We start from the raw sequence: 14,599 nt of genomic DNA on the forward strand, positions 1-14,599 counted from the left end.
ATGGCAGGGGTAAGTGGCTCCATAGGACAATCACTGTTGGAAACTTCACGTTAATTTAAGACCAGTTTATTTACACCACAGCTACAGCGAGTGTGTATTCCTGTTTTTGTTTCTAAAAGTTTAATTTGTAGATCGCAAAACTGTGCTTGTTTTGCACGGAATTATTGTTTCGTAATTGAATGTAATGGAGTGAGATTTGTTTGATTTCAGCAAGAAGTACCCAATGAGCTGTTCGGCTCTATTTCATGGGCATCTTGCGATAGTATAGATGCTACACAGTACAGATCTTAGTTACAATCATGGTTACAAAGGTCGCGATACAAGCAGCAAGTATCTGCACATGATTTACACATCACAAGAGTAAGGAATTGTACTCTTTGGTTCTTTCGGGAAAGTCACCGAAAGAACCAAAGAGTATGGATCCCTGCAGTCACGAAAACTTCAAATCTAGTAAGGAACTGGTCGAAAACTAAAAAAATACATTAACATGACCACATTCGTTAACGAACAATAATAAAGGAAGGAAGATCTTTTGTTTTATTTAACAAATCAAACACAATCAGTAATCGACGACTTTAAGCACGACGCAGACAGACTCGGACTTGTGCTTCTCGTTCGATGATTTACGACATCGACACATCCGTGAAGGAACTTGAGATTCAGGGGTGAACGGAGGTTTCTGACGGCCGGCAACGATGGTGTGATGTTGTTTTCCTCGCCTGGTATGCAGGAGGTTGGGAGTTCGATCTCAAACCCTGACGCCTGCTGCTGTATATTTGGAGTTTGCATGTTGTCTCCGTGGTCACGTGGATTTTTTCTTCAGGTTGTCTGGTTTTCCCTCCACGTTAAGAAACATGCATTTATATTAATTAGCTGCTATAAATATCCATGTGATAAGCCACTTTGCTGAACTATCATTTGTGACCAGGTCGCTTCTGAAAAATAAGCTAATAGCTCAGTGGGCTTCATGTGGTAAGATAAACATAATTTTGTTTTATTTGTATATTTTTAAGTGCTTTGTTCACATTTCCTATACTCTGCATTCCGATCGTGTTTTGGTATGTTTGTCGTTGTATCGTTATTACCCACCCCCACTGGACATCTGTGAGAAAGAGCTTCATAGCTCGTAAGATTTCTCCAGGATGAATACATATCCTCGTTTAGATTGAATTTCCCAAACCTCGCGCGACGATAGCGATTCCACAACGAGGGAACGGCCATCGAGCAGGCCTTTCTTTCCGAGGTAGTACGAGGAGCTTCTAAGGCTTAATTTGTCTTCTTTTTGGGGTCAACAGATCCATCAACTAATAGGGGGAGGCAGCAATGGGCGGTGGAGACAAAGACACGTGGCCGCCCTGATTATTATAACTGCGGGTGTAATAACCTGGGTGGGAGTAGCAGCAGTAGTAACCATTCTCCGTGCCGTCTGCTTCACAGTGGATGTTCAAGATCTCCTGACATCATTCGCAAGGGTATTGTGTGCCAGTGTTAGGGTTCAAATTTGGCCAATCCCAAAATAACCTGTAAATAACACTATGTTTTGGATTACGCATAGCAATCATCACTGGCAGAATAATGCTCCGGGTCAATCTTGCAAACGAGACTATTTTTGTATCTTGAATTCTCTCGAGTTTAATTCCAGGCCACTACTGGACGTCTGTGACAAAGGGCTTTGTAGCTCATCGGATTCCTCCAGTCAAAATAAATATTCTGATTCTGATTGTGAACATCAGTGGTGAGTGATACCCGAACTGTTCCCGGGCACCCCATCGCTAAACAAATTGTAATTCATGGGCCTACGTTACGGTTCTATAATTTACGTGCTCGTAAGAATGATAAATAAGAAATGTCTTGTCAACGTATGATGTATTGGGTACAGGTAATGAGCATGATTGTTTTACAATTCACTACATTCACAAGCTCGTCATCAACAAGCTCAAGACTGTGTGTCATATATTACTAAATAGCTTTGACTTTATTTATTTCTTTGAAACATACTGGATATGAAACTGATAGCAAATCACGAGATTGCAATCCTGTCGGTTAGCTGTAAGTCATTCTAGGCGCTGCAAAACCTCCAGCTGACCTCGTAAGGCGCTACATAATTGTTTCTCGAGACACACAAGCTTATTATTATTTGCTGTAACCGAGCATGTACAGATTAAAGTACATATATTTTGTTCTCTTTAAGAACATCTACCTTGACTGAAAATACATCAAAGGGCGATGGTAAATGACCTTGGATTTGTGTAAAGAACCCTTGTTAATCTGAGTCACGAATGCTTCTCTGCTGTTTGTTTTACCTCTGCTTCAGCAACAAATTAAACGTGGCGTCAACGTTTTGCTTTTCACACATCCTTGCTGACGGAGAAGCCAGTGAATAGGACGAGGGTGTCTGGTGGGGCTGTCATGAGTGACTAGGCATTGATGAGTGACACAAAAATGACCTTTTGAACTCTGCGCTTTGTTAGCATTTGCGGACTGCCCGTCGCGATTACACGACTTCAGTGTGCACAGCACTGAGCATGCAAGCCCGAGTGCATTTTAAATTGCTTGTGCACGCCGTTCCCATTAAGGGGACCGTTGCGCCAAAGTAACAAAATAAATCCCGTGCTGCCTCAGCAGCAAGGCAGTACACAGCCGAATGAACAACCTTCTGCGAGTGACACATTCAGGTACCCCACATCTCATTGCTGCTGAACTCCTGTCTTCAAAAATGCCACTGAATAGCCAGTGAATCACAATGCATACCAAGCTACTTGCCACAACGGCGTCTTTTTGTGGGTTTTTTTTAGTGGGAATGTAACGTTTGCACCACCTAATGTGTCAATCGTAAATAGATCCCTACGATCGTGAAACGTGCATCGAATTGTGCGTACCAGGATCGATTGTAATTGAAGCAAGTCAGTGTCTCGCCCAATTAAAGAAACGTGTTCACTCTCACCTATTACGACTTCAATAGTGCTGTTTGTTGCTTGCCACTTGGGCGTTTTGAGAACTTTGAAGTTGGTCTGTGATCAGTAACTGTGATATAAAAAAGGAAACAATACAAATTCATCCCATCGTTAGGCGAGTTAATTGTCATATGCCTCGTATTTAGGTAGGTATTTAAGTTAGGTAGGCATACAGGTAGGTAGGTAATTGTGCAGGTGTGCATTGAGGGAGGTAAGAGTGGTGGGTAGGTAGATATTCAGATAGGTAAATGGGTAGGTAGGTGTTAGATCAGTAGGTGGATGGGTAGGTAGGCATTTAGATAGGCAGGTTAGGGGGTTGGTAGCCATCAATCAAAGATGATTACCGCATCACGCGCTTTCAGGCGTGCTTCTGCAGATATCTGGAACGCATTTCCTTCGATATTAGGAAGTGACTGGAGCTATGCACTTTTAAATCTCGATAGAAATTCAATTTCTTTAGAACTGCTTTTTGTGTTTAGTGTGGTGCCACTCAGCGCTGTCAGGCAGCGCTCACCGAGCCCCTCTAGGGCCGGTACTGCACCCACACCACGTGGTGTCCGTGATGTCGCTACACCGCACGCCGTGCCCCTCTGGGGCCGGCATCACACAGTGACATCCCGCGATGACACTGCACATGTGTAGGTAGTTATTTAGGTGGGTAGATAGGCTGGTGTTTAGGTGGGTGGCTGGGTAGATAGATCTCCCAACGAAGCACGGACTTACAAAGAACAGCGAGTAAGCACAATCCAGTGGGGAATGTATGTAGTGCAGTACGCCACGCAAGATGAAGAATTGTATGAATGAATGCAATGTCGGTTGCATGACACCCGCGACGTGAGACTGTAACATAAACCAGCCATGGAATGTGCAGACTCGGCATAGCGATGCGGCAGTGTGGACCCATTTAGTCCTCTCCTGCTCCCGTGCGTCTCCCCGCTCGTGAACAGCGCAGACAAAGATCCCCCGCGTAGCGCCTTGATGAGACCGCTGGAACAAGCGCTGTGAGTGAGCACCCACGAGTGGAGTGGGTGGCCAGTCAGACGTCTTTGTCTCCCCACGGTGCTGTACTCATTTAAGGCTGAGTCGACCCAGGGGAGGCCCAGGACTGGTTCGAATTTTCGCCACTTTTTTTTGTCGTGAGCGGGAATTGAACTGCTTCTACAGCAGCAGTCCGGCATTCACCTACATTGTCAGTCTCATTAAGGTCACTGCAACGATTCTCACAACGTGGCCATAAATCATCCACCACGGGGCTCTACAATGGAAACTATTATTTATTTATAGGCAACGGTGGTAAAGATGCAGCCCTGCATTTACTTGCTCATGCCACTGCTGATGAAATGGCCCTTCTCCGAAGGGAGCTCAAGTGGGTATTTGTCCGACCCCAAGACGAGATGCGACTACCCACACTTTAGCCCACCACATTCGAAGTGCCTGATCGGCTTAACTGCGGTATAAAAAAAACATCTAATTTAAGAAAGTTGCTCTTTTGTTTCAACTGCCGTGCCAGGAGATCAATCCAGTGTGCTAACCCTTATGCCACGGCTGCGCCTCCTATTAATGCTATATTCATTGATAATGGAGAGTTTGTTTGACCTGTTACATAATATTGGGTTGTGGATCTATAGCAGCAGCATCATTGCGTGATTTTTCAGCAGTCTGTTTAAAATCGTGCGTCACGATGTTATGAACTCGTATTTATCGTGGCATCCTGGCAACACGGGGTCATGTGGGGCTTCAAGTTTAAAATAGTTGGCCAGATTAAAAGGTCCATTGCTATGAAAATAACAAATTTACATAAAAACAGCAGCAAGGTTTTTCTCTTTCCTAACCAGATTGCATTAACTCAAGGCAGACACCATTTTAAAACGAATGCAACATATGCAATACTGTATATACAATTTATTTTGTACAAATTTTGTATGATCAATATTATTCAAATGATTGTCGGTAGATATAGGATAAAGGTTGTTACTGTTAGATGGGAAAATACTTCTCAAGAAAAATGTTATCACTCCCACCCTTGCCTCCACCTATCCACTGTAGTGGTTTATTTCCTTCGATTCAATGTCAGGAAAAAAAACACAATTTCCACTGCGACCAGGATTTCTTGATCATCAGCCTTGCCTCTTGGCCCACATACATGTTGGTAGCGATCACAGTGACCGAGACACAAGAAAACTTGGATTTCATCTCAATTGCAAATGTCATGATATTCATGAAAATCCATTGTTTGTGCAATAACAACGGGCGCAACGACGCGACGTGAAGCACAATACGGTGAATTGAAAAGCATTCGTGCCTGATAAAGGTCAGCAGATATGGGCCGTCACATCGGGCATTTCTGCCGACGGTTTCTGAGCCGTTCTAAATGCACCAGGACACGCGCACGTCTTTTATGCACATATATATTACGTATCATAAGCGTTCATTCGAGTGAGCAGCCAACCTTTTTTTAATGATGAGGCATATCGTTAAAAGCATGGGATTGTAATGAATCCCACCGAGTAACTGCACATGACATTGGCCCACAGTGCGGCCTCATCTGTCTTGCTGTCAGGTGCCACGGCCTGGCGTGTTGGACGAGGCAAATGGGTGTGAAGTGTTGACACGTTCAGCTGATCGTGCACAAGTGGCATTTTGGGGGCAGCAGCCGGGGGCCACGTGAGTCGCTGTCCACGCTCGCAAAGCACGTGCCCTGGCACGGTTGATTTAATTCAACACACGCGCCGCCATTGATCGATTTGGGCATTGCGATGTGAGGAGTGGTTGAGTCGACTGCATCACCGGCAGAGCAGGGAGGTCTAATTGAAAGTTGGGCAGCTGCCCGGGTGTAGCAGTTCACTTGAGAGCCCTGACACTTGGCCGCTGCGTATGTCACCACCACGTCGTCCATTGAGGCAATTAACCCCAGCACGTGTGTGCGAAACCCGAGACGGTGAGCATCGCTCCCCCACAGCCCGAGTCACAGCCCGAGTCACAGCCCGAGTCACAGCCTGAGTCACAGCCTGAGTCACAGCCCGAGTCACAGCCCGAGTCACAGCCCGAGTCACAGCCCGAGTCACAGCCCGAGTCACAGCCCGAGTCACAGCCCGAGTCACAGCCCGAGTCACAGCCCGAGTCACAGCCTGAGTCACAGCCCGAGTCACAGCCCGAGTCACAGCCCGAGTCACAGCCTGAGTCACAGCCCGAGTCACAGCCTGAGTCACAGCCTGAGTCACAGCCGGCCTGCCTGCCTGCCTGCCGCTGTAGTGCGCTAGTGCTCAGGGGTGCATGGGGTTCGCTAAGTATAAAACAAATGATCATCGCCATCATTGGCTTTGGTCAATGTACAAATAAAGAGTGAGTCTGCTAAGTATGAAACAAGACAATAAATAGGCAAGTGAAAGCGTAAAAGGCATTTGCGCGTTCGCCACTGTTGAGTCGAACCCGGTGGAACCGTCCTCGCCAATTTGGTAGTTGTGAGTTCATCTCCCGGTTGGATTGTGGGCTCGCGAATTATCCCTCAGCGAGTAAATAAAATAGGCACCACTTTTTGCAAAGTCAACCAATGGCGAAGCCAGGATTTGCAGGTAGGGGGGGCAACCTCTCCAGCAATGAAAAATGATAGAGGAGTTGTTAGTGAGTAAAGACTTGTGAGTAAGTAAGGAGTTGTTAGTGAGTAAGGAGTTGTTAGTGAGTAAGGAGTTGTTAGTGAGTAAGGACTTGTTAGTAAGTAAGGAGTTGTCCCTTGCTTTTTATTCGACGCGTATGTGGCGATGGCGCAGCCATCAATCGAGGGTCGAATTCGAACCGCGTCGTGTGATCGGCATCGCGCTCGCTGAAGGTGAATGCCTTCAGGGAAGTCGTGTGCTGTATACGCAACTGCGCACAATTCTGTGAGCCACTTATAACTGCTTTGCCGTTACTTATTGCCAATTACGGACTCAGACTATTGTCCTATCATCTCATAGAGTCCCTGGCACGTAATAATATGCTACACAGTGGCAGTGGGAGTCGCAAAATGCCGATTTATTACTAATAAACTCGAAATTAGGAATTTCGGTCGGATCATTGGGGGGGGCACGTGTCACCCCCCCTCCCCCCACTGTCTCCGCCAGTGAAGTCAACAGTGGTCATCGTGTGGAGAATGAGCACCGCACCGTAGGAATGTAAAGCGTTCCACCGCCCGGCTGGGCATCGCCCACCGAGACAAGCAACAGCGCCCCAGCGCTTGATTGAGTGCGAGGACACCCCCAGCCTTTCAAAAAAACGTCACGTAAAAAAAGAAACACACCGAGAAGCCTGCATCTGCAAATTGACACGCAAGGATCGACTGAGCGCGCGGTTGGAAATCCCTGGGGGAAAATGTCGCGTGCATTGCTAAATGCGGGGGGGGGGGGTGGGGGTTGGGCTGCATGCAATACGGTGGCAAGGCTCGTCCGCTCGCCAGTGGCGGCAGCGGCGGTGTGAAGACAACAACAACCCGGTCCATTCGACCCAGCTCGACGAGCCCTCCTCCTCCTCGGGTTTTCACTCGCTGAGCTCCGACCACGATTCAAGTTCAAGTTTCAAGTTCATTTATTGTGTATAGCCCTGTGAACCATTCGGCTCTTGAATCGGGTGCAACCGCAACAAACAAAAAACAAAAAACAAAAACATGAACAAAAAAACATCTTAAAGTGAATATGTGACTAAGTGCAAACAGAAAATCCAAGAAAAGACAGCAAAATATTGCAGAAAAAAACACCGTAAACCAACCCTGTGCAAAAATCAAACAACAACAACCACAAGACAACTTAGATTAAGGCCATCAGTCTAACTCTGTACTACAACAAACAAACATGGCTAAACCAATACACTTTTCGAAATCACCAAAATAAAGCCATGAAAGCAATGAAACAGTGCAGGTCATAGGAACTGTGATGGGGGGGGGATCCACGTCGGCGCTCTCAGTGCCGCACTTAAAGCGGAAATAGTCCAAAGCGTGGGCCCCCCCCACACCTGGGCACGGGCACCAAAGCCAACCCAGCCAGCGGGGTGCGGTCGTGACTCGATTGGCGCTCGCGCGGTAGATGCCAATTAATGCGGAGTGCAGCAACACTGCCCCTGTCCCCTCTACTAATGACCTCGATCTCACACACACAAAGTGAAGCTGCATCTAAAATAGACCGGTATCGCGCATGAGTGTCCATTACTGTAATGTGTGCGTTTCTCGTTACGTGATCGTGACGGGCTCCTGTTGCCGAATGTCTGCGGCAGCAGGAGCGTGTCCCGACGGTTGACGATTCGGACACATCGGCTGAATGTTGCTTGGTTTCCTTCAGCGAAGAGGCTAAAGGGATACAAAAAAATCGTGGTGAGCGTGGCCAATGCCACTAAACCTCAAGGCCGTTCTCTAACACGTGGCTTGGTTGGTTTGACCAGGTGAGAATACAAGATACCAGGATAGTCTCAATTAAAATTTTCCCCTGGGGTGATGCTACATCAATTTTTTTCGATATGGAATTGGCTTTGTCGCGTGGCGATAACACCAATAGGCCGATGGGAATACGTTCGATAACAAAAAATACAAAAAAGCTTCTCACGTAAAGACTGAACCCAATTCAGCGACGGGTGTCGAAGTCGTGCCACAATTGCAGACTATCGGCGGTATCATATTTGGAGAGTACACAGAGAGTGTGTGTTGTTATGTTTTCGTAATTTTGACATTCTGTATACCATGACTCTTATTATGTTATTCTGTATTGTACTACATTAGTAAGTGAATTGTGTTACGTTTGGTATGCTACGAGAGTTTTCCTGTTACCATAGGTTACTCTGTTATTACAGTTCTAATTTACACTTGAATGCAACGTACTGTTATAATTGCTACCACTGATTGCTGCTTTAGTGGCGACAACTTGGGGAGGCCTTCATCCAGCAGCTGATCGATCACTGCCGATGACAATGATGATGCACACTACGAGTCATATTGTAGTTGCGTTCAAAAAACATGTGCTTACAAGATGTATATGCTACTCCGAAGGCAATTATGGATTGCTCATCACTTACTGCTCACACCTGTCCTGACAATTGATGAAATCCGTGGCAGAGTGGGTGCCACCGACGATACTAAATTGGGCGCCTCCGATGATGTTTAATTTCCCAAGATGCATGCTTTTTTAATGAACGTGAAAGCCAAGCGAAGCGCGCTGGGAGTGAATCCCTTGAGTGAGGCGCATTTCTCTGGAGTGCGGCCAGGGGTTATTATAAGAATCATAAAATAGTGCAGCTGCCCTTATCAATATGCAGCTGATGCAGCAGACTCTGTGTGTCATCCGTGTCCATGCACAAGCCTGCAAGGTGCCATGCACATGAACTCGTATAACCCGTATCTCTGCAGCAACGCTCATGATTGCAACGTGCAGTGCTTTGCATTCACATACATGTACACGTAAATAATTATACATTTATATTTAATATTTAGTGAATTAAATATGATGTCGCATTATCGCCAAACTGATTTCAGGAGGGTCATTCTGTAGACATTCTGTCTATTCGTTTTGAAGTATGCGTCTGTCTGCAGTGTATAACCAGCTGCTGATGAATACAATACTTAGTATGTGTCATCATTTCGCTTGTTCACCGAGGAAAGCCTCACTGCGTCTCGTGACTCTTCTTCTGGAGGGCGATGATTGCGACGTATAATTCCCGTTGAGTAATTTGCGGTTAATTTTTTAAATGTCCCAAATATGGACCTTGACGCGAGCAACACAATGGCCTACTCTTACGAATGCCGTCACACGGGATCTGTGATGTCTACTGCGAACAAGATGGTGCGTTGTTACATCAGCGGTATGACTACAGCGCGGCCAATGGATTCGAACCGTCTCGCTCTCGGACAAGTTGGTGAACAAGCTATCGCTGGGCCACATCACCGCCCAATGAAATTCCTTAATTTACGATCAGTCAAGAGCCCATTGATAGCATTAGTGGACAGCAGGGTGGCAAGAAGTCCCTGGGTTCGATTCCGGACTTGGGCTCCTTAACAGTGTGGAGTTTGTATGTTCTCCCTCTGTTCTGCGTGGGTTCCCTCCAGGTCCTCTGAAAAAAACAAGAACGTAAAATGTATTGACCAAATATCCCAATGCTGATGAATTAACAGCAAACTACTCAATTGGGATAACACATAGCAACATCGCCCACGACTGTGAAAACTTAGCAAGACCCTCCTGAAAATACGATTGAGACTCAATGAGGCTTTCCTGGGTAAACAGGCATAGTAATCATAATATTAATACAATTTATATTTTTCGAAGGAGACCTGGGTGAGAAAAAACATCGTAACAACTCGGGCCCCGGTGCAACACATTAAAGCGTCGAATCAAGCAGCGTCTCTCTAGTGCAACACTCTAAATTGAAATAGCGAACTAAACGTTCTGGCGTGCCACAAATTTAATTCCCAATCAAACATCACCACAGCTAACATGTTGCAAAGTGCAACAAAGCCCTGTGTCGTTCCATCTTGCAACCTGCGATCTGCCTGCTCGCCCCCCCCGCCCAGTCCCTTCCTCGTCGTTTCTCCGGTGCAGCTCCGGCCACGTGGAATTCACGTCAGCGTCGGACTTTTGTTACAATCCTTAGCCCTTTCTATTTCTCTAATTTATTCTCCCGTGCCTCTGAATTTCCCTTTTTAAGCTCAATTAGTTGTTCGTGTTACAATTTGTTTTTATCAATGTGATGAACGAACGAATGATCGATATGACACCGTACTTGTCAATAAAAAGGGGATCTGAAGTGTAAACAATGATGCAAAATGCAATGACTTATTGATAATTATTTTCAACAATAATGTTTGAGGTTACTGAGAAAATATGTTTGGTTGCAATGACTTAATATCAGGCTGAAATGTTTTCATTCATTATAAAAGCACAGAAATATGACGGGAACATCGACAGACACCGACAGTATGTATGTATGTTGAACATCTTTCGCACCGTACGTAGCCAACCGTGATAATCCGACGTGCGCACAGAAAGAGAACTTGCATCAGCATTCATAACAGGACAGAATAAAGCGCACGAGTTAAAAAAAAGTTCTGTATATTCTTCCCAGTGCTTTACAGCAATCGTGTTCCATTACATCTGGCTCAATTTAGGAGTTACATTGCTGAAGACTAAAAAAATAGATACATGAGCATATATTTAACATTGTCTCACCACTACGTTGCCATTAACCACCATCTTTATTCGTGTGTATTTACATTTATATTCAGAAATGCCAGTGTACGTGTGCGTGTTTGCCGTCAACACTTTGTGTGTGTGGTCAGTTTGCAAGGGAGTGGGAGCCACGTGGGGGAAAGCAGCTGACACGATGATAAAGCACATTTTCGGGATGCGTTCATCAGCACTCAAGAGGGCATAAACATCTGTGCCTTCCTTTAGAAGCAATAACCACTCTTGCCTGACATCAGTGTTTTTAATACATTGGCATCATCAGCATTGCCTTGATAGCATTACAGCTTCGTGCGTGATCATAATTAGATGGCTACGTACGGTGCGAAAGAATGTCATCATAAATTCCTCTTGATATGCAAATTCTTCCCTCTCCAACCCAGCTTAAATATACGCTGCCAAGCCTGGTGGTGTTTATTCAGACGCTGTCTTTCCGACAGACCTGTTCTTCACCTGAGGACGGCTGCTTGCGTTGTGGCCGAAACGTCGTGAGAATTATTTAATTATGTTTTATTTTTATTATTTTATTATTTCCCTTCTACGTGACTTTACCAAAAGAACCAAGAAGATGAATCCCTGCAGTCACGAAAGCTTTAAATCGAAATTTAATGTCATCATACATCATCATCTCAAGACTTTCCTCTTCTAAGATAGTAATTGACTGTCTTTCCATGAACTTTATTAAAACTAATTTACTGCAATCTGTTCCTCCCTTGACGACTTCACCACCACCCACGACTGATGACGCCAAACGCTCCATTGCTATTCACCTTTGTTATTTCGATTCTGCTTTTTTAAATGGACATAAACATTTGAAGTCTAAATAATGTTCAATGTTAAAACGAACTAAACGATGTTCATGGTTGCACTGAAATACACTTAGTGATGCAATGGCGTGAATGACCACATCTCCTCGATGATGTCTTTCAAAGCCTCGCAGCGACTTCTGGCTCAGCCATCGAACAAGACGGCGGTCACCGCATCGCACGGCACTCTCAGATGCGCTCCTGCGGCCGTCTGGAACGCTCTTCCTTCTGATATTAGGAAGCCACTGGAGCTATGCACTTTTAAATCAAGTAGATTGAAAATATTTTTTGTAGAACTGCTTAGTGTGTTTAGCTTGTCGTCCATCCCAGCACCTCCGGTTAGCACGGTTGGCTACGTACGGTGCAAAAAAAGTTCAACATACACGCATGCAGTGGCACAGTATTGCATTTGAACCGTTGTAAAGCATGTCATTCCGTCTCATCCAGATTATATGATGCTCCTGAAAGTAAGACGCATCACAAACATGTGCCCGATGTGAATAAAGTGATGCAAATATAGCCACACACACATCTTTTGATTAAAATACGGGAATGGCAACCCAGAGAATATGCAACACCTTGGTGGTGACCCCCTCCACATCATTGTTTCCAGGCCGCTGCTCATATTGGTCCATGGGCCAGAGCAGACATTGTTACCACCCAAGGTAGCAACATTCACTCAATCGAATTTTACTCGTAGAGCAAATAACAGCTCAATTAAAACGGCTATTCCATAAATTACTCTTATTGGCCACACAAGATTGGAAGCACTGCAGTTATGCCAGCTCAGGTGGTATTGATAAGTGAAATATCTGCTCTGGGCTCATGGGCCATCAACTCTGAGCTATTTCAGGTTTGATAGTGCTGTTTGTTGCTGGCCACTTGGCATGTTAGGCGTGTTGTGCCTGTACTCGGCACCGTTTAAATCCAGATTGAAAACTAATTTCTTTAGAACTTCTTTTGGTGTTTAGTTTGTTGCCCTTCCCCCGCACCTCCAATGAGCACAATTGGCTGCGTACGGTGCGAAAGAAGTTGAACACACATACCTGTGTGAAGTAAATAAAAAACGAACCATAAGGCCGCTGCACTAACGAGGCCCTGGCAACGCCGCTGGGTTTTGCTCCAGGTGACTGCTGGGTCCTGGCCGCCATCGCTTGCATGACCATGAACGAGGAGCTGCTGGCTCGCGTCATCCCGGCAGGACAGAGCTTCGATGAGAACTACGCCGGCATCTTCCACTTCCAGGTGGGCACCCACCCCTGCCGAGTCACGCCGACCAATGGTCCCCAATCCTTTCCCACTGGCACATCCGAGCCGAGCTAGTGCAGAGCACCCAGAGTGTAGGTGGTTTTTTTCCCAGGGGCTATTTGCCGTGTCGTGACCAAACCATGGCCCTACGAGATGCCTGGAAGTCTGCAAGCAGGGATTATTTTCGGCTGCGGATGCTGCAAGGTGTAATTGTTGAACACGCTGGACTTTGCAACGCTGAGGTCACCGGTTGAATGTCCCAGGGAAACAGTTGAAACAATGGGGCAAGTTGGTACCACCACAGTTAGCCAATCGGCAGGTCGTGCATGGTGCGGGTACTCCCACTTCTTCCAAGACACCTGTCCAGCACTAAAGAGTGTGTCAAACTACCCTCTAGCAGGCCTTTGTAGAGCCCCCTCGAGTATAGGCCCTTCTGACAGCAGTGACGCCATTCACTGCAGAGCCGCACCTTTTACCACTTTTATATCTGGGTCAGCAACCTGGAAAGCTTCTTCTTCTTGGTTCTTTCGATAAAGTCACGTAGAAGGGAAATAGTAAAATAATACAAATAAAATAAAGACAGACAGCGTCTTTTAGACAGGTGAAGAACAGGGCTGTCTTTCCGACAGCCCTGTTCTTCACCTGAGGACGGCTGCTTGCGTTTTGGCCGAAACGTCGTGATAATTTTATTTTATGATGTTTGATTTGTATTATTTTATTACTTCCCTTCTACGTGACTTTACCGAAAGAACCAAGAAGATGAATCCCTGCAGTCACGAAAGAAGCTTTACATCGAAATTTAACCTGGAAAGCATTTTCTGCACGTGACACATCGTATCCATTCTGCGTCTCGCGGTGGCTGAGGCTACTGGTCACGTGTCTACTCGAGCCTCACAGGCGACCTTGGGAACGTGATAAATGGAATCCTGTTTGAGCCGGACGCAAGTGGTGCACACCTGCGACCCAGCGCTTAGAAGGCAACTCCCGACGGATCTCGTAAATTTGCAAAACGCCTAAAGCTGCTGAGCCGTGTCGTAGCCAGGCCACGGCAGTATAACAAGTGGGTTTGTGAACCCCATCTGCTTGTACTTTTGATCGTGTATCCCTTTGTATGCATGCTGGGTTGTTAGCCGAGTGCTCTGATTTCCTTCCACGTGCTAAACCTTCAATAAATAAAACTGGATTGTCCAAACAGTTTAATAGAGGACTCTACTGAAATTTGAGACGCAACATAAGTTTTCGTAAATGTAATTATTATAATTATCAGTTGGCATCATAGTAATCAACACCTCTGTATCTCCCATGCTGCGGATATCCCTAATGCCTTTGAGGCCTTTCAGCAGAACGAGCCATATGTCAGTGAGTGAATCTTAACATTGCACAATTATTTTGTTAA

At 45.8% G+C, this 14,599-nt stretch overlaps 1 protein-coding gene across 1 annotated transcript in view; it reads left to right on the forward strand.

The window, feature by feature from the left end:
- LOC144937002 (calpain-3-like) overlaps positions 1-14,599 on the forward strand; it is a 56,992-nt gene that overhangs the window by 4,908 nt on the left and 37,485 nt on the right. Inside the window, exon 3 of the mRNA XM_078864241.1 lies at positions 13,082-13,200. Coding sequence (XP_078720367.1) covers positions 13,082-13,200 — 119 coding nt within the window. The remainder of the gene's footprint in view (positions 1-13,081; positions 13,201-14,599) is intronic.

The sequence above is a fragment of the Lampetra fluviatilis genome, chromosome 18, assembly GCF_964198595.1.
Source record: "Lampetra fluviatilis chromosome 18, kcLamFluv1.1, whole genome shotgun sequence".
Lineage (NCBI taxonomy): Eukaryota > Metazoa > Chordata > Hyperoartia > Petromyzontiformes > Petromyzontidae > Lampetra > Lampetra fluviatilis.